The sequence below is a fragment of the Sminthopsis crassicaudata genome, chromosome 1 (assembly GCF_048593235.1).
Source record: "Sminthopsis crassicaudata isolate SCR6 chromosome 1, ASM4859323v1, whole genome shotgun sequence".
NCBI classification, from domain to species: domain Eukaryota; kingdom Metazoa; phylum Chordata; class Mammalia; order Dasyuromorphia; family Dasyuridae; genus Sminthopsis; species Sminthopsis crassicaudata.
Window position 1 is genome coordinate 143,807,466 of NC_133617.1, and position 21,537 is coordinate 143,829,002.

General features: G+C 35.2%; 1 protein-coding gene across 2 annotated transcripts in view; it reads right to left on the reverse strand.

The window, feature by feature from the left end:
* Nucleotides 1-21,537, reverse strand: part of MATN2 (matrilin 2) — a 196,065-nt gene that overhangs the window by 65,158 nt on the left and 109,370 nt on the right. For both annotated transcript variants that reach the window (XM_074268809.1, XM_074268802.1), the window contains exon 5: nucleotides 8,552-8,674. In XM_074268809.1, coding sequence (XP_074124910.1) covers nucleotides 8,552-8,674 — 123 coding nt within the window. The remainder of the gene's footprint in view (nucleotides 1-8,551; nucleotides 8,675-21,537) is intronic.

A 21,537-nucleotide genomic window follows, 5' to 3' on the forward strand; every position in this document is an offset into this window, starting at 1 on the left:
ATAATGAAAAGTAGAGATTTATAGCTCTTGATTTAAAATCTGGCTATACTCCAAGGGTTTTCCACAATGGAATAGTCTGCAATGTGGATATATTGAGCAATAACAGGTTATTTTTAGGAGGAAGACACATATTCTTAACATCTGGCAATACCCAGAGATCAAAAGCCAAATCTGCTATTGAGAGAAATTAGATAAATGACTTCCTATGCAAACATACACATTCACACAGATATATAATGGGTTTGTACTCATGTACATCTGTATAATCTTGTTTTGCTTATCTCCTCCCAAATCTCTAAATTGCTATATTCAGAAATGGCAAGTTTAGTAAAAAGGCTTCATGTTGATGCTGGTTATATTATTCCAGCAGTTTTTAACCTTTTCTTAAAGTCATGGACCCCAGTTGAAGATCTGATGAAATCTTAGATGTTCTTAAGATAATGGTTTTAAATGCATAAAATAAAATATATAAAATATCAAAGGTTAATGGGGGAGGGGGAAAGATGTAGTACTTTTCCCATCCAATTTCATACATCCCTAGAAACCTATTTATAGAAAATAATATTAATATTAAATAATATAAAAAATAATAAATCATATTTTAAAAGAAGCTAGGCCATTTCATATTTGAGTTGTTTATTTTTACATGTCAATATTATAATAACAACCTAAAAGTACACATGGTATTGAATTGGCTGATCCTATCTCACATGGTTATGTGAGCTTCAAATGAGACACTGTATGTGTAAAATACCTTGTAAACTATAAAGCATTATATGAATGTTATCTAGTACTACAAATGCATCTATTTTACAGTATGTTATCTTGAAATATATATGTATAGCATAGTATATAGTGCATATATAAACATATAGATACATATATATACATATATATATACATACATACATGTATGGTAGAAAGAATACAGATACTCTAGTAGGAGTAGAAGGGAACTGCAAAAAAAGAAAAATAATACACAATTACTACCCTAAAAGAGCATTCTAATTGGGAAGCTAAAGCAAAGATAAAAAGAATATAGACTATAAGCTCCTTGAAGACAGGGATTGTTTTGGAGGTTTTTTGTCTTTATATTCTGAGCTATAGCATGGTGAATGTCAAATTTGATTGAATGGCCATAAACTTCCTTGTTTTATTATTCAACCTTTTATTTAATCTGACAAACATTTAATAAATGACCAATCTATCCAAGATACTGTGCTAGAGTCAAAGTTACAAAATTATTCAGGAACCTTATATTTTACTATGGGGACATAACAACTACATAGATAGCTGTAACATAATTTGTAGCTATTGTGTCCATTTGTATTGAACAAGAGAGACCATTTCTAACAACTAGGAGAGCAGGGAAGGTCTCATGGAGAAAGTAGCTCCTGAGAAGAGGCTCAAAGGAAGACAAGAATTCTGAGAAGTAGAGATGAGGAGGGAGTATATTTTAGGATTCAAGAATGGCCTATAGATATGCATGAAGGCAGGAGCTAATCTAATGTTTAATTTTGGTGACTTTATGTGAAATATTTTGAGTTGAAGGTCATAATGTAAAATAAGTATGGGAAAGTATAGGGAGTTAGATTGTGGTAAATGTCTGCCAATGCAGCTTATAATTTATCCTAGAAGCTAGAGAGCCATTGAGCCGAACAATGAAATGATCAGTCTTGTACTTTTGAAATAACATTTTGGCTTCTATGTGAGAGAACGCTTAGAGAGGGAAGGAACTGAAGGTAGGGAGATAAGCTCGGAGGTTATTTCAAAGGTAAAAATGAAATTAGCTGATGCCTTTAATGAGTTTACATTGTATTGGAGGTAGTAGAGATGCAAATGTATTAAGTATAATACAAGGTAGGGGGTAAAAGGAAGAAAGAAGGGATTAAGCAAAATGCTTGAGGAGGATTTGGGAAGTAAAAGACCAGTCACATTAGGAATGATTAAATAAATTGTGGAAAATGAATTAAAGGAATTATTTTTGTGCTGTAAGAACCAATGAATCTGGAGAATTCAGAAAAATCTTGGAAGATTGGTATGAAGTGATTTAGAGGGAAATGAATAGAATCAAGTTATTTGCACAAAGACCACAATACTGTAGGGGAAAATAACTTTTTAATAATAGAGAATTCTAATCAACTATGACTTCAGACTACTACTAATGAAACATGTCACTTTCCTTCAAAATACTAATAATGAAACCTGTCACTTTCCTCTTGGCAGAGAGGAGATGCTCAAAATGTAGAATGGCACATGCAATATATTAATTTGTTTTCTTTTACTATATTCATTTTAAGGGAGGGCTTCTATAGGAGTAGGGTAAGTTGGTGGGTGGCAATAGAGACACTAAAAGAAGGAAGGAAGGAAAAAAGGAAAGAAGGAAGGAAGGAAAAAAGGAAGGAAGGGAGGGAAGGAGGGAGGAAAGAAGGAAGGGAAGAAGGGAGGGAGGAAGATCAGTAAAATACACACCAAAGAGAATAGAAAGAAAATAAAGATTACACAAATAGAGCAATTTTGTAACAGTAATCTGCGTTTCAAGATGAGAGAGACAAGACACAGAAAGATAAATAGACATTCAGAGATAGTCAGACACACACATAAACACAGAGACAAAAAACCCAGAAAAACAGAGAGAGGAAAGGAGGGAGGAAAGGGGAGAGAGGGAGAAAGGGAGAGAAGGAGAGAGAGAAAGGAGAGAAGGAGAGAGAGAGAGAGAGAGAGAGAGAGAGAGAGAGAGAGAGAGAGAGAGAGAGAGAGAGAGAGAGAGAGAGAGAGAGAGAGAGAGAGGGAGGAAAAGAGAGAGAGAAGGAGAGAGCTCCAAATTCTCGAATTAGAAGATAATCTAGAACTAAGACACAGTCTCTCTAAGACAAAATGAAAACTGTTTCCTCTCCAAAGCTCTTAAAGTCTCTCTCACACAGGCTCACAGTTTCTAAATATCATTTTCCCCGTCTATCAGGAGAATCTTATACAAAATGCTCCAGGCTTGAAACCTGGCTTACATGATTATCTTGTTAAATTTAATATTCACTTAAAAAAAAGTTCATGGTTTTGTAAGCATTCCTTTTTTTTGTTCTTTAAGAAGATTTGAGTTAATGTTTATTAAATTCCTAATAGGAAAAATGTGTGTGTGTGTGTGTGTGTGTGTAATGTATATAAACACACACACACACACACACATACATATATATATATATATATATATATATTTTTTTTTTTTTTTTTTTTTTTTTTTGAGGAAAGAACTGAAGGCACTAGGTCAGGGATTCTCAAACTACGGCCTGCAGGCCAGATGCTGAGGGCTGAGGACGGTTATGCCGCCTGCAGGGTTATGTCAAATGGGCTGAGGAGCGGAGACAGAGTGTGAGGTTTTGTTTCTACTATAGTCCAGTCCTCCAACAGTCTGAGGGACAGTGAACTGGCCCCCTATTTAAAAAGTTTGAGTACTACTGCACAAGGTGATACAGTGGAGGCCACTAAGTGACATAATGGACAGAATGTTAGATGTGAAAACCCTGAATTCAAACCCCACCTCAGACACTTGTTTAGTTGTGTGGTCATAGGGAGGTCACTTAAACTTTCTAGTCCTCAGTTGGCTCACCTGTAAAAGCAGGATAATAATTGCACTTACCTCATGTGATCGTTGTAAAGATCAAATGAGATAATATATGTAAAGTGCTTTGCAAATCTTACAGTACTATATAAAAGCTAGTTTTGTTATAATTGACAATAACAATAATATAAAGCTTAATGGAACTAAATGGAACTAAAAAGGCAGAAATTAAGGGAGAGTTCATTGCATGCATGAAAGTTAGTTCCCATGAGATCAAGGTGGTGAGAGATGGCATGTTAAATTGAGGGAATGGTTAATAGTGTGATTTGGCTACAATGGTGAAGCAACTATGTATCCTAGAACCAAAAAGGAATCAATGATGGTTTTGAGCAGGGGAGTTGTGTCCATGAGACAAATCCATTAAGACATTATTGTATTGAAGCTGTGATAAGTTTCAACAAATTGTTCTCAAATGAGAATAAATATCATTAGAACTGAATAATAGAAAGAGAAGATGGAGTGGTCACATGTTGAGAGTGAAAGATGATAGGTAGACAGAGTGTTCTACTATATCTCATAGAAAATGAGTAGACTCCTATGGTGAATTTGCAGGGGGGGGGATAAATGAGAGTTTCACAATATGGACAGGTATAGATATGTTATGATCTATATGGAGGGGATTTTCTCAAAGTAAATAGATCATTAATCCATTAGAAAAATCTGTCTATGGCAATAAAGTGACGAGGGCCTGAAGAAGATGGTAGAAATGAGTGAAAGAAGATTGAGAGATGCTGTCAAGGCAGGACCAACAGCTCTTAGCAACTGCTTGGATATAGGCAAGTAAGGGAAGGGAAAGATCAAAGATGACTCTGGCAATATGTATTATATATGGATTACTAGGAAAGTAAAGATGTGTTCCTCAGAAATAGTAAAATTTGAGGGAGAGGTAGATTTAGGGAAGAAGATGATCAGTTCAATTTTAGAAAATTTTGAGCTTAAAGGTAAACTATGCTGATTAAGCCTTGCAGTTTACTGAATTGGGAAGAGAGCATTTTGTAAATTTTAAGAGTCTGATATCAATGTAACTGACTCATCATGATCCACTCTCATAGCTTCAACAGCCACCTTGAAAAGAATAGCTTCCAAAGCCATGATTGCTCTCCTGACCTTTGATTCTGCTTCTTCACATATATGTTGGGCAGCTCTATTTACTGATGTCCTGCTATTATCCTGAATTCTATTTGTCTAAAGTGAATTCATTGTTTTTCTCTCCAGAGCAGTTCTTCTTCATCTGGGTCAGTGTGGCTATTAATAGCTACCAAGGCTCAAGATCTTGAAATAATCCTTAGCACTTCCTTTTCCCCTTCCCTTATACATCAAATATGTCACCAATTCTTCTGTCAGAATTCTAATTCCTTTCCATTTCTGTGAAGATCACTTCATCAAGGACCTCATCATCTGACACCTTAACCACTCTAAGTCTCCTTATGGATCTTCTTGATGCTAATCTCTTCTTTGTTCAATCTAGTCTATTGCCAAATTAATATCTCTAAAACAATACTTTATACATATCTATCACTTCCTTCTCCCCCAGACTCAGAAATCAGTACGATACAATGAAAAGACCGGCCACATGGTAAAAGACCTGGGTTCAAATCCTGCCTCTGACCCTTAGCTGTGTGACTTTGGGCAAGTAACTTAGCTTCTTTGGATATCATTTTTATTATCAGTAAAAATTAGGTTGAACTAAATAGCCTCTGAGGTATATGACCCTAGTATTATCTATAGGAAAATGCTCAGAAACTTCAAGCTTGCTTTCAAAGGATCCACAATCTGGCTTCTTTCCTCTCCAACTTTCACTCCCCCTTTTTCATTCTTGTATGTGAGCCCTCTTATTCAGCCAAATTGATATACTCATTGTTTCCCCAAACACACCATGAACATTCTGCCTTCAGGCACTTGCTTAGATCATATAGCTAGTACAGAATTCCCTGCCTTTTCTTTTCTATCCCACTTTGCTCAGCTGCTGAGATTTCCCTCTTCTGAACTCACAGACTCATACCTCCTTAGAATTAGAAGAGACTTGAGAGAGAGATCTCCTTATCATTATTGCCTCTACCATTCCTTTGGTACTCAACACATGTATCATATATTGTTATTTACCTTTACCTGGACTATTATTTTCTTGTCAGTAGGGATGGTGTTATATGCTTCTCAGTATTCCCAGTGCCTAGCACGATGCCAGGAATACATTATGCTTTTTGGAATACAATAAATACAAGTAATACAATAAATGCTTTTTGAATTGAAAAGGAACTTTCTGGCTCATGATGGATGGTGGTGGAAGTTCCCTGAGTCATTTTTCACTCAAGTGATGCCAAAACAAAAAAGATTGGAGCCTCGGAAGGAAAGGACTGTGCCATTTGAGAGTTTACAATAGATGAGGAGGGAAGAGCCTGAATTAGTCTGACCCAAAGCCTATATCTGGAGATAGAGGACTTTAAATTGTTTAAAAAAAAGACAGGCATAAAAACACATAGGGAAGATTAGTGCAAGAGAGATGAGATGTTCACAAGAATAAAATTCATATGATGCAAATACAAATTGTTTTGGTGGGGGTAGGGGGAAAGAGAATCAAACGAAAATGGAAATATAAGGAACTGAGTCTCAAGAAAGAAATGACAGTAAGGATTGATAACAGGAAGAATTCATAAGAACCAGTAATTCTAGAACTCAGAATAATATGAGGCTAGAAATAAATCTTAATGACAACCCAAAGGACTTTTAAAAAGTTTATACTGGAATTAAGAGGAAAGTTGAAGAAGACTTTAAACTGTTACTTGCTTATAAGGGGGAAAGGAAGATGACAAAAGATGATGGAGAAATGTAAAAGTATTTAAATACTCATTTTGCTACTTAACTCTCATTTCAGAAAGGATCATTTTTAGACTGGGGAGTATTAAAAACTGCTTTATAGATAATTGAAAATTAAAAGCATGGTGTTTGGGAGTCAGGGTTCTGGACTCAAATTCCAGCTCAGAAATTTACTAGCTGTGTGATCCTAGACAAGTCACCTAGAAAAACCTGGAAAGACTTACAAGAACTGATGCTTAGTGAAGTAAGCAGAACCATAAGAACATTGTACACTGTAACAGTAACATTGTGTAATGATAAACTTTGATAGACTTACCTCTTCTCAGTAATGCAATGAACCAAGGGGCTTGTGATGGAAAATGCTGACCACATCCAGAGAGAGAACTATAGTGTCTGAATACAGCTCAAAGTATGCTATTTTCACTTTTTAAAAATCAGTTTTTTTTCTTTCTCATACTTTTTCTCTTTTGTTCTGAATCATCTTTCACAACATCACTAACATGATTGTACATGTACAGCCTATATCAGATTGCCTTCTATCTTGGGAAGTGAAGAGAAAAATAGGAGGGAGAAAAATTTGGAATTCACAATCTTACAAAAATTATTGTTTAAAACTATCTTACATGTAATTAGAAAAAATAAAATATTAAGTGCAAAAAAAGAATGACCAAGATGATGATAGCATAGTTCTTAGCATGTAACAGGTTCTTAATAAATGCTTGTGTCCTGGCTGATTGATTTTAAACTATATGATAAAAATTGGTTGAGGCACTAGGAATATTTAATTTTGAGAAGAGGTGAAATGATAAGTCTCTTCAATTGAAGGGGAATATATAGAAGAGAGATATACAGAATGTAAGCCCCCTGAAAGCAAGGACTGCTTGTCATTTTGTCTTTGTGTTTCCCCAGTGCCTTACATGTAATGAGCATTTAATGCTAAATTACTGAATTGAGCTGAATTGAATTAGCTTTGGTTAATTCAGCCCCAGAAGACAGTTCTAGGAGCAGTGGGTAGAAGTCGTAGAGATGAACTCAAGCCTAAACTAAGGACAAAATTCCTAATAGAGTTGTCTAAAAATGGAGAAGACTACTTCAGAAGATAGTTAAATAACCTATGACTGCAACTTATTGGTAGGGAGTTTGGATGGGTGACCATTCTTTGAAATATTGTAAAGAGTATTTCTATGAATGTATGGATTCAACCTGATGATCTCTGAGGCCCTTTTTTACTCTTCCATAATCCACTCTCACTCATTCCCTGCTTGGGACAAACATCTGGGAAAGATGACAGGTAGTCTTATTTATTTATGAGAAAACAACAATGACTAAGTTTGGTTTATTAGCTAACTTGGCTAATTTAGCTGCTTCCTGGGCAATCATGTCACTGTTATCTCTTGATTACCATGTGCCAACTGAATGTCAAATCACAACAATAAATTGCAAAGAGAACCTCTAAAAAATTAACTGAAACTATGCCCTGTACACAAGAAGTTGCTTATTCTATGACATTCCAAATTTGGCAATACCTGCATATATTCCCATATTAATATGCCTTTTCTTAGGTTTCCCCAGAACTTTGTTTCAAGCTTAATTAATCACATACCCCTCCCTCTCTCATTCCCCATCTCTGTAATCAGGATTCTCCTCAATCTGTTGCTTAGAGCCCATCCAGATTCCACCCACAGATTCACAAATCTCAAGAACTGAAAAAGACTTCAAAGGCCATCTAGTCTAACCAACAATTTACTGAAAAATCTCTTTTCAAGGGTCTCCTTTTTACCAGATCCAATTGTGACTATATTTTCTAGTCATTTCAGAATGAACATGAGAAGAATTTAAAACCTCGGTTTATTTTCACTTTAAAAGGTTCTATGCTCTTCTGTTTTTGGTATCTTGGGCTATGAAGGCCATCCAGGAAGATTAGGCCAATTTCACTCCAGAGGAAAGGCTTTTGAGATACTTTTCATTCTTGTCTGTGATGAAAAACTTGATGGAGCATAGAGTGGGGCTTAAAGCTAAGCAGAAGTAACTCCACATATATGCCTTCTCACTTTGGTTCCCTCTTCTCCCTCCCGGTCACCTGATTCTTCCATAATACTCCAGTTTAGCATCAATACTCACTGACACATTTCTTCCCATCTTCAGCGAGGGTGTAACCATTATAGCATTGGCACACATAGGATCCGGGAACATTTACACATATCTGCTCACAGGCATGGTCCTGCATTTCACATAGATCCTGAACTGAAACACAAGGTCAAGCCATTAGAAGATGACTATATGGTGACCCAGACATAGCTTTATCTTCTGGGATCTCAAAGTACAAAACAATCTAATTAACAGTTCTTCAGCATTTTAAATCACCTCCACCAACAAACACTTTTTAAATACCTACTGTTTTTTTTTTTTTAATAGAACGTCTTGTTAGGTACAGTACAAAAACAACAGCATAGATACAGTTCTTTTATAATTTTAAAAGCACAAATTTAAAAATCTTGTCTATCACCTCTAACTGATTTTTCTGACCTCCTAATCCCCTGATCCCCACCATGGATCTTTCATATTTTATAGCAAGGAAAGTTAGGCAGAGGGCAATTAAATGATACATATAACTAATGACAGATCCAAGAATTAGAGATCCTTGATTGCTGACCTGATACTAACCCATCATGATACAATGCTTTGACAAATATGTATTGGGAATAAATGTAGTGCATTAGTTGGTATGCTTGAAGTGGAGTCATAATTATTTTTTCATTCCTCTCTGAGTTATACTCCTGAGTCTCCAGGATTTTCTCCATAATATTTCAGGAACTTCTTTACCCTAGAAGTTCACTATACCTATGGACTTCACACATTGAAAGCATCTTTGTATTATGGCCTCTCCCTCTGATTGAGTGGTTCCCTTCAGAACAGCCATTTAAAAAAGGACATCCATTGTGAATACATCCAGCCATTCTGGAGAATGATTTGGAACTATGCTCAAAAAGTTATCAAACTGTGCATACCCTTTGATCCAGCAGTGCTACTACTGGGCTTATATCCCAAAGAAACTGGAAACTGAGTGGATGCCCATCAATTGGAGAATGGTTGAGTAAATTATAATATATGAATGTTATGGAATATTATTGTTCTGTAAGAAATTACCAACAGGATGATTTCAGAGAGACCTGGAGAGACTTACATGAACTGATGCTGAGTGAAATGAGCAAGACCAGGAAATTGTTGTATATTTCAACAACAACACTATATGATGATCAATTCTGATGGATGTGGCCATTTTCAATAATGAGATGAACCAAATCAGTTCCAATAGAGCAGTAATGAACTGAACTAGTTACATCCAGCGAAAGAACTCTGGGAGATGACTATGAACCCCTACATAGAATTCCCAATCCTTCTAATTTTGTCCGCCTGCATTTTGGATTTCCTTCACAGGCTAATTGTACAACTGTTTGGACATGTATACATATATTGTATTTAATTTATACTCTAACATATTTAACATGTATCGGTCAACCTGCCATGGGGGGGAGGGGAGAAGGAGGGGAAAAATTAGAACAAAAGGTTTGGCAACTGTCAATGTTGTAAAATTACCCATGCATATATATGGTAAATAAAAACTATTATTAAAAAAAAGAAGAAGAAGCATTTAAGTTCCTGGGGCAGCTAGACGGTACAGGGGATAGAGTACAGGCCCTGGAGTCAGGAGGAGTTGAGTTCAAATTATGATGAGGCAAGTCATAACCCCAATAGTCTTTAAAAAATAAGTAAGCTTCTTGAGGATAATTATGATCTTTCTGCTTGTATTTGTATTCCTTAAGCCTTAAGGAGTTTTTGGCACATAGTAAAAGCTTAAGAAATACTTAATGACTTGACATGAAAACCTAGGTTTAAATCCCACTTCTGACTTTTTAATTATGTCAAGGCAATAAATGCCAGAGACAAGTAATTTAACTTCTCTTAGCTTCAGTTTCCTCATCTGTAACATGGGGATAATAACACCTGTAGTTCTCCTATTATAGGATTATGAACCTCCAAAGAAATGATAAAAAGTGCTCTGGAAACTTCAAAGTACTATATTAACATTAGTGATTATTACCAAAATAAATTCTGAAACTGTCTCTTCCTCTGTTTATTTTCCCTAATAAATAGCTGAGGGGAAAATGATAAATGGAAATGCTAGAAGAAAATGCTAGAAAATACAAATCACCAAAGGGAACTGGATTATTAACATAAATTATCATTATTATTTGGTGTCATCACTTGCTAAGAGCTCACAAAGTGCTGATAAGCTCTGTCTCTTTCCTTAGAAAAACAAAAACCAAAAAAAAAAAATCCACAAAGCTATAAGAATGCATTTACAGGAATATATTTTTGGGAGGATAATATATTTATGAGATTGAAACTTAGGAGCATTATTAAAGGGTAATAAAGGTCAAAGATATCATCAGTTCATCACTGATTCATTCTTTCCATTCAACAAACTCTTTTTGTAATGCTCTTTCCAAGCTCAGAAGATGGTTTGACTCATAGAAGAGAATTGAATTTGCCATTGATTTCCTCATTAGAGCCTGGGGGAAATCAGAATACATTCATGGAGCTTTTTGTTCAATATAATAAAGAGAAATTTATCTGCTTCATAAATGAGAGGTCTTGTGATATAATGGAAAGGGTCATAGATTTGAATCAAGTGTTCAAATTCTGAATCAGGCTAGTCATTTCATGTTTCTAAGCCTCAGTTTCCACATATATAAATGGAGTTAATAATATTCTATTCTTCTCATGCAACAGTCCAAGGGAAAGTTCCCAAATCACAATAAACATCTAATTAGAAAGACTAAATGCAGATTAAAGGATGCTATTTTTCACTTTATTTTTCAGTAGGGTTTTTTTGTTCAGATTAATATAAAAATATACTTATTAGTATGGAATTATGTTTATCAATTTTATTCCCATATCAGAGAGGGAGACAGGGAGGGAGGAGAGAATTTATAATTTGAAATTTTAAGAAATGGATGGTGAAAATTGTTTTTACATGTAATTGGGGAAAATATTTTTCAAAAAACCCTAACCCTCATATCTCATCAAGTGCTAATTTGAGAAGTCCACACAGCCAATTGAGGATATTGGCTCAGGCTCTCTTTTTGTAGAATCCAAATCACAAGTTGCCTATGCTCCATGTCTTTCCTTCTATGGCTTTTTTCTTAAGCTTGTTCTCACAGATAAATCACCTTCTGCACCTCAAATTTGGATCTATCACTTATAAACTCATTTCTTATACTTCCTATTTCCTATTTACTTGGATTTGTTGCATTTTTCTTTTTTTGAGTCTTTTGGCTCTGAATAGTAGGCTAGTCAAGTCAGCAACTATTCATAAAGAGTCCATTATGTGCCAAGCACTGTCTCTTTTCAAGAAGCTCAGTCAGTCTAATGGGAGAGATAACATGTGAAAAACTAGGCTATATACAAGATAAATTTAGATAATCACTCATGAAAGTGAGGAGTTGAAGATGATACTAAGATTACAAAACTAGGCATTTGGAAGGGTGGTTGAGCTTTTGACAATAATAGAGAAGTATGGAAGAAGTGTAGGGTAAAGGTAAGGAAAATAATGCAATTCAACTCTGAGATACTCATCCATGTCTAGTCATTTGAAGCTCACTCTGTTCAACTAACTGGAAAAGGAGAGATGATGATTGCTCTTGGAGTCATTTAGGTCACTGTCTCCACTTTGAAGATGAACCCAAGAAAAAATACTCTGTCCAGACCCAGAGATTATTAAATTCAGTGGCTTCAGGAAATATGCTTTGGAAGCTATGGCCACATTTTCCCATTTGTTGGATTAACCACAAATGTGGTGATATCAGTTGAAGGCATTTTTTTTAATCTTGATGATCTTATTTAATTTGTATATTGGCCTTCAGAAGAACTTTTGGGCTTTTGGCTTTGGAAGACTAGACTGGGTATGTAAGCATTTGAAGCCAGAAATGTGACTGGCAATCAGACACTTCGAGGGTGAAGAAAACCAGGACATGAGATCCTCATGTGTCTTCATGATGTACCAAAGTGTGGTAATGCACTGTGAAGGGATTTTGTGATGTAGAATAAATAGCATTGGATTTGGAGTCGGGGGTTCAAATCCTGGTTGGATGGCTTATCTATTTTGGTAACTCTGGGCAAATTCCTAGATATTTCAAGCTTCTAATTTTTTCTTCTGTAAAAATGAAAAGGTTGGACTATAAATAACTAGCTATTATTATTGCTAGAAAGATCAAGGACAAGGAATGTTGACAAATCAAATCAGGATTTTGTTTAATGATTAGGTAGTTCCTGTCTACTAGGACAATAAGTCCCTCTCCCTCATGAACCACCAACCCCTTTCCCTCAAATAGAAAGCTTTCCAATAGCCTTGATTTGTTTTTGTCCTTTCATGCTGTTTTTATAGACTCTGGGATTTATGACCATGGGGATTTGTACAGGCTGAAGGGAAGATGTGGTGGGGGATTAATTTAATTAAACAAGTTCCGTGCAGTGGATACATACTGGTCTTGAGAAAACAACTGCAGTGTTTTTCTGGAAATAAGGACTTCAATCAGATACCAATACAGATGTTTCCAAATGATAACTTAGGCACTATGACTTATAATCCCAAAGATGACTTGTGGAAGGCCTCAGGAGTTGGGATCACAATAATCTTCTCCAAGACCTCTAAAAAAATAGAGCTTGGGAGAGTTTGGTGACATTGGAAGGCAAGTTTTTCTTTCCCTGGCCTAAATCTACTATCCTGTTATTCATCAAAGTAATAGGCAAACCATGGCCATTAGCCAAATCTTCAGGCCTGCTTTTGTGTCATTCTTATCCTAAGAGTGGTTTTTAAATAAAGACTTGTCTTACTTAAAAACATATGGCAAACCACTTATGTTGTTTCATTGTGTTTGACCCTCATCTATATTATTCTGTAAGATCCAACCACCATCTTATAGGCAATCTTATACTTGACACTGAATGGCTACCAGTGGAGCACTGGTTCTCTTAACATTTTCACTGCATTACTGGTTCACTTTCTTCTCTGTTCATAACTCTCTATAGTAGAATACTATAAGTATTTTATTAATCACTATCTACTAGCTAGCTAATTAGTAGAATTAGTAGAATACAGCCTCAACACCATTTAACTTGCATAATTCTTTCTAAAATTTTTTGATACTATTTCATTTTTCCAAATACATACAAAGATAGTTTTTAACACTCACCTCTTCTTGCATAATTCTTGGCAACTAAAATAGCTTCCTTATGTCAACCATGCACCTCTCCAGTGACCCACAACTTTAATTATTCAAGATTATGATATTCTTAGGTAACTAAATGCAGCAATATATTAATTGCAAGAATTTTGAAGTTGCAGGAAAACCTGAATTCTAATCTTGACTTGTAATTTTGTGACTTGATCTATGAGCTTGGTCAAGTCACAGCTTCCCTCAGCCTCAGTTTCCTCATTTATAAAATGGGAACAATAATATCCTTACCTCAAATAGTTGATGTGAGGATTAAGGGCTATAATATATGTAAAACATTTCACAGACCTTAAAATATAAAATGCTGGCTATTTTATTCTGTCTCACAATCAATACAGCTTCATCAGAAGAATGCTGTTGTCAAAATGATGGGACTTTGTTTTAGGAAAAATCCTGGATACATTTATCTATATACATGTCACAAATAAGAAATAAGCTCAGGAAGGGTGGCAACTGTTTCATTTTGTCTTTGAATTTCTAAGTCCTAAATTATCAGGGCCTTGCATGTAAATATTCTCTATTGAATTGCATTGAATTAAGCCTCAAACACTATATGATCTTTTCACAAGGATACAGAAAAAAAGTAACTTAGTAATCCTTATTTAAAAACTCATGGAAGTAAGCAAAACCAGGAGAACATTGTATTCAATAATAGCAATATTGTGTGATGAGCAACTATGATAGAATTAGCTCTTCTCAGCAATACAGTGATCCAAGACAATTCCAAAAGACTCATGATGGAAAATACTATCCATATCCAAAGAAACAATTGATGAAGTTTGAATGCAGATCAAAGCACACTATTTTCACTTTATTTTTTGCTTTTTTTCCCCTCTTTTAGCTGTTTCTTCTTTACAACATGACTAATATAGAAATATATTTTATGTGATTGCACATATATAACCTACATCAAATTGCTTCCCATTGTAGTGGGAGAAAAATTTGGAACTCAAAATTTTATATTAAAAATGAATGTTAAGAATTGCCTTTGCATGTAATTTAAAGGGGGAAAAAAGAAAAACCATGAGAATGAAGAATACATATTGCTGAGATTTTCACCTATAATCTCATGGGCAGCTCATTGAATTGGATCTTTAGGATATGTATCTTGAACAGACCATCTATATAGCTAGTGAGCAGGGCACAAATTGAACAGGAAAAAGACAGAAAATTGAGTTACTAAATTTGCATTTGAGATATTGGGTAGCATTTTCATTGACCTTCCAATTGTTTCATGGCAAACTTTCAGGTGGGCCAAGTAATAACGTGATGGGCACAGAACAAAATGTTAATCAACTAATCAAAAAAAATTTACTATGTGTTAAGTACTATATAAAAGTCCTATAGCTGGTAGAACTTGAACTTAGATTTTCCTTATTTTTGGGATAGTCTTTGGGAACTTCTCAGTTATGTATTTAGAGGGAGAGACAACAAATATTATCTTTAATAACATATGTTATGTCTAATAACACTAATACCTAGGAAATGCTAACTTACCTAGAGCAAGGACTCAAGTACTATAGGTAGATCATGTGGAGGGCAGTTATGGGATGTAATGGACAAGAATTATACAAGATAAGAAAGTGTGGATGAGTTATAATCTACACTACTAGAGGAAATGCCCACATCAATGAAGTCATAAATACACAGAAGTATATATAATATAGAAATATCAAAGCAATAGACTATGAGTAAGCTTTAAAGAAATATAAATAGATATATAAAATAATTTTCTTCACTAAATTTGATATATAATTTAGTATTGATCAACTTATCTTTGGGTTTATTTCCTAAATCTAAACCTAATTCATGCTAACTCTTCTTGGGATAAGAGATTTTCTAATTTAGCAGTGGCTTTGGGTTTCAGAAAGATAGGCTAAACTATTTGTTTGATTGATCAGTATTATATCCTACTCCCTTCTATCCTTTTTTAAATAAAGGTTATTTTGCCTAAGTTTTTTTTCTATCAGAACTAAGGATAAAAAGTTATGTCTGTCCTTTCTGCTGTCTGTTAAAGACTCCAGGGACTGTTTTCTTTCAAACAGGAAAGTTTCTCTGGCAACCCAGTTACAAACTCTAAATTTAGTTATGTAGGTCTAGCATTTACACTCACCTCTGTGAGTAACAGAACTTTTTTTTTTTTTTGAGTGTGAAAAGAGCTCCAGTTTATTATGCCATACAGCCTTGTTGATAGACATTTTTGCAAGCATGATCAGCGCATGAACAGTAGGCAATTCTTAATCATTCAGAGAAGCAGCTTGTAGGTTTTGTGTATGCTTGGAATCTGCCAATGGGAGGAAAGCCAATCCAGCCACATGAGCAACCTGCTCACAGGTGAGAGGCCCTGTCAAGTCATCCATGCCTATGAGCAACTGTGCTGTGATCCTCAAACCAATCACAGAACTTCTTTTAACAGACTATATCTTGAAAGTGCTTTCCTTTTCCCCTACTCACCACCTCTGACTTTCCTTCAAATCTCAGCTGAAGTCTCACTTGAAGTACAAATCTTTCCCCCATTTTTTCCCATTAAAATTTTCCCCATTTTCTCTGAATTACCTCCAATTAATCTTGTTCCTATCTTGTTTGGACATAGTTGTTTCCACATTGACTCCCCTTGTGAGCCTCTTGATGGCAGATTATTTTTGCTTTTCTTTGTATCTCTAGCACTTAGTATTGCCTAATGTTTAATAAATGCTTTTTAACTTGATTTATCTGATTCCCTGGTTATATGTAAAGAAATGTACTCTGTTTATGGCTCAGTAATACTCATTTTTCTTTCCTCAATTGAAATAAAATTTTCAAAACATAATTTCCTTCTTATGCTCCATAATCAAGTGTTTTGCTTCCTTTTGCATCAGGTTTTTATTGTTACTAGACCCCTTTATTCTTCTCAATATTCATTCTACGCCTAACTCTCAGTCACTTCTAACACTTACCTTTGATTTCACCAGTATATTCTCACCTCAAAAACTTTTTCATAAGCCAAAATGATTTGTTAAGAATCCCATCCTGACTGGAAATTGAGTGAATGTCCATCAGTTGGGAAATGACTGAGTAAGGTATGTAATGGAATATTATTATTCTATAAGAAATAATAAACAGGCTGATTTCAGAAAAGCCTGGAAAGACTTATATGAACTGATGCTGAGTGAAATGAGCAGAACCATGAAAATACTGTATATAGTAACAACAAGAGACTTGGTCTTTTCAACAATGAGGTGATTCAAAGTAATTCCAATAGACTTGTGATAGAGAGAGCCACCTGCCTCCAGAGAGAGGACTATAGAAACTGAATATGAATCGAAGTCTAGTAATTTCAACTTTTGTGATTGTCGTTTGCTTGGTGCTTTTTTTTTTCTTTCTCTTTTGTGATTTTTTTCTTTTTTGATCTGATTGTTTTTGTGCCTCATGATAAATGTGGAAATATGTTTAGAACAATTGTACATGTTTAAGCTATATCAGATTGCTTGCTGTCATGAGGGGGGTAGGAAGGGAGAAATATTTGGATCATAAGATTTTGCAAAGGTGAATGTTAAAAACTATCTTTGCATGTATTTGGAAATAAAATACTATTTTAAAAAAAGACTCCTGTCCTGGAAAATTCAGGTCTAGACAGTAATAAAACAACATAGATCTGACAGGAACTGAAAGACATGGTCATTTCAATGGGGAGAATTTCCTTGCTTGAAAAAGAGTGGACTTCCCTAGAGAAGGAGTATTAGTTCTACCATCTTCTATTATGTGATCTTCAGCAAGTCACTTAATATCTAGGTCTCCATTTCCATTTCAATAAAACTAGGTGATTGCACTAGTTGACTTCTAAGATCCCTTCCAGTTCTATACCTATAGACATCCTGTGTCTATAATCTTTGACTACTAATTTTTAGTTCATTAACTACCTGTCTTCACTGCCTTTGAAAACATATTAAATTATTTGGCCACTAAGTATGACTTGCCATGCTTCAGAAAATAGATTCAGAATTTTTAAATACTGCCAATGGATCTACATTTAAATCTAAAAAAGAAAAGAAAAGAAACAAACTATTTGGTTAGTATAAAAGATCAAACAGGCTGCACCTAAATCCATGGGGTGGAAATATTCTCTTTATAAAGAAAACACCATATACCTATAGAAATAGACTACATTTCCAGGATAGGGGTGGGGTGGGGAGGACAGACTATTCATAAATGATAATGTAAAAATAATATATCAACAGGATAAATTGGGGATAATCATGTAAGGGAGGAACTAGCATTAAGGGAGATTAGGAAAGAATTCTTGAAGGTGGTAGGATTTTAGTTAAGACTTGTTAGAAGTTAGAGAAACTAGGAAGGAGAGGAACAGAGCTCCAGCTGTGTGTGATTGCCAATAAAAATGCCTAGAGTTGGGAGATGGTTTGTTCCAGAAATAGCAAGGAAACCAGCCTCGTCGCTGAATCACAGATTATATGGGAAGGGTGTGAAGTGTAAAAAGACTGGAAAGGTGGAGAGAAAGGGAGGTGGGTCAGGTTATGAAGGACTTTAAAAGCCAAAGTAAGTTTCTGGTTTCCATTAGACACCACATTTTACTCTACAGTGCTTACACATTGAGGAGCAGTGGAAAGGGTGAAAAGGATTTTCTATCCCTTCCTGTCTATGTGACCTTGGATAAATAAATTCTCTGGGTCTCAATTCCCTCATCCTAAAAAAAGCAAAGAAGTTGGTCTAGATGACATCTCAAACTACAATCTCTGAATCTCTAAATCCTCGATCTTAAGAGACTTGGAATTTCCTTTTTTAAGTCACTCTTTTGGTTTGGGTTTAGTGACAAAAGTAAGGAGATTATCTCTAAAGGTCTTTGCTAAAATTCTCTAGAGTGCTTCTCTAGCCTTCTCCCACTAACTATAGCAGTTAATTAGACTAGTTATGGCAGACAGGTGTCAGGCAAAATAAATAGAATATGGGGATGGAGTTCAAAAGACAGAAATTCAAATCCAGGCTCAGATATTTACTATTGGGCAAGCCACTAAATCTCTGTTTGCCTCAGTTTTCTCAACTGTAAAATGGGGATAAAGTAGTATCTACTTCCCAGGGTTGTTGTGAAGATCAAATGAAATAATATTTATAAAGCATTTTGCACAGTTCCCTGAACATAGTTCTTGTTTGTTCATCATCTTGAAAAAAGGGCTAATGATATCATAAATGATGTGAGTGAATTGTAAGTGAATTGAATTTAAGTGAGGCAGAGTTGCCTCATTCTCATCAGCCTCATTTTCTCAGTCATTAAAGTCTAATGGTAGAACAAAAATTGAGATGACTGGTAATGGCCTTGGGATGCAACTGAGAACCCTAGCATTTTAATGTCTGACCAAGCTCTAAGCACTTTGTCACACCTGTTTCATGGCACTTAGAACAAATTATTCTCATCCACCTATTAAGATTGAGAAAGTCTTCAGATTCTTGGAGTAGACATCTTTCTAATCTACTAATCACTTTAAAAGCATGTTGGCTCCCTTCAATGTGGTTTAAGTCATCTGCCCAGATGGACATTGCCAGCGGAGGAACAAAAGATACCTAAGTAGCCCTGAAATGGACTCTGCAGCTCTAGCTCCATGAGAGAGCCCTCCCTGAACACCCCATGCACCCTCCCTGAAACATAATAGATACTATATAAATAAACTATCTAGTTAGCTATAGTAATAGTAGTAGAAGGAGAAGAAGGAGGAGGAGGAGGAATTGGTACCCTGTAAAGCATTGTAAAGAGACAAATCTCAATGGTCTGGAATAGCAGGAAGCATTTGTGTGGATGCTTTGAGGGCTTAGGTCCTGGATAATCAGCAAGGTAACTGAGGATAACTAGCCAAAGAGAGCAAGCTCTCAGGCAAGGCCAGAGGAAGGCCAAGCAAGGGCAGGGTGGAGTGTTGGGTTGGAGGACCAAAAAACAAATGGTGCCAATTCTCAAAGATGTTAACCAGGATTAGTGCTCATAAAGATGATTTTATTAGATTGAGTATCTAGAAAAACTATGACCATAAATATCAGATTCAAGTTTTTTTTAAAATCTCTTTTGGCAAATATAGACTGCTTTGTAAATTCTAAGGCTGAAGTGTTCTTGCACAGCTGAATAGGAAATTTTGTGTTTTATAATAAAAGCTCTGGCCAAACCTTAGAGTCTCCATTTTAAAAGCATCTTTACTTCAGCAAAATTCATTTTCTCCCGTCTCAATAAGAACATTTTAGGAAAGATTTTTATCTATTTACACTCCTATATTCTTTAGCTTGGGTAAAATATAAGCATGTGATAGCAAACTTGAGGTTAAAAGCTTTCCTCTAAAAGATAAACTAGAAATCTGAGCTCCCACAAGAGAACCACAGGCAGCCTTTTTTTAAATGCTCGTGACTTGGTAAAACTATCCATACTCAACCTATATGATGTGAGAAATGCAACTGAAATGCCCTGGATGGGAAAACAGGGCAAAAATGTTGATTTCTTTGGCTCACACCAGCCTTTGTCACATCTTTTAGGCTGTTTGACATACTAGAATTCACTGAAAGATATGACAGTAATGATGAACTAAATTCAACTTTAAAAGTGAATTGAAATGAATTTTTCTTTTACCAGAAATTATTCACTCCCCCTCATCTTTTCTATTATTGAATTCAAAACCTTGGAAGCAAAATGCATTTCACAAGACAAGTTAGAAAGCATGTCTACTTTTTAGTTACAGATACTTTGGAAGGAATGGTATACATGACTTGCTCCAAAACCCAAAAATAATATAAAGAGAGTTGCTTTATTAACAATGGGCAGACACAAAAGGGAATGAAAATAAAAGACACGCAAAACTCAACGTCTCCATTTGGGAGCTTCCCTCTTCTTTTTCACTGAGTTCAGAGGCCCCATGCTTATTATGACAGCTGCAGTTTGCTTAAAGACTGTTAACAATACATATGACTCATCAACTGTACTTGTACATTGAAAAAAAAAAGAAAGAAAACAAACCTGTCCTATCAAGCATGTCTCAGCTGTTCTTTAGATCCTTTCCTATATCAATTTAACTATATTGATTCTATGAGTTATTCCCCAAAGTTGTACTTTTCTTATGAGAAAGAATAAAAATTCTGGAACTAAAACTTAATTACTTAAATAGATTAATAGGAATCTTGAGAGTATGGGCAGGTTCACTTTTGTCTTGTATTGCTAGCACTGCTGCTGCTGCCACTACCACCTCCATCACCATCACCGCTGCCGTCACCATTACTACTACTGCTACTATTATTACTATTTTGTTCATGACTTCCACTTCTATTACTACTACTTTTGTTACTTCCACTACTACTACTACTATTTTTATTACTTCCACTACTTAGACTACCACCATTACTATTATTTGTATTACTTGCACTACTATTACTACTACTATTATTTTTACTACTTCCACTACTACTATTTGCACTACTACTACTACTTTTACTATTATTACTTTTATTACTTGCACTATCACTACTGCTACTACTACTACTACTTTCACTACTTGTACTATTACTACTTTTACTACTTTCACTACCATTATTACTATTACTTTTACTACTTGCACTACCACTACTACTACTTGCACTCCCACTACTACTACTTGCACTCCCACTACTACTACTTGCACTACTTATACTACTACTACTACTACTTTTACTACTTGTACCACTACTACTGTCAATACTAGTACTACTACTACTTTCACTACCACTACTACTATTACTACCACTTGTACTGCTTACACTACTACTATTTTCACTATGTATACTGTTACTACTTCTTTCACTACTTACACT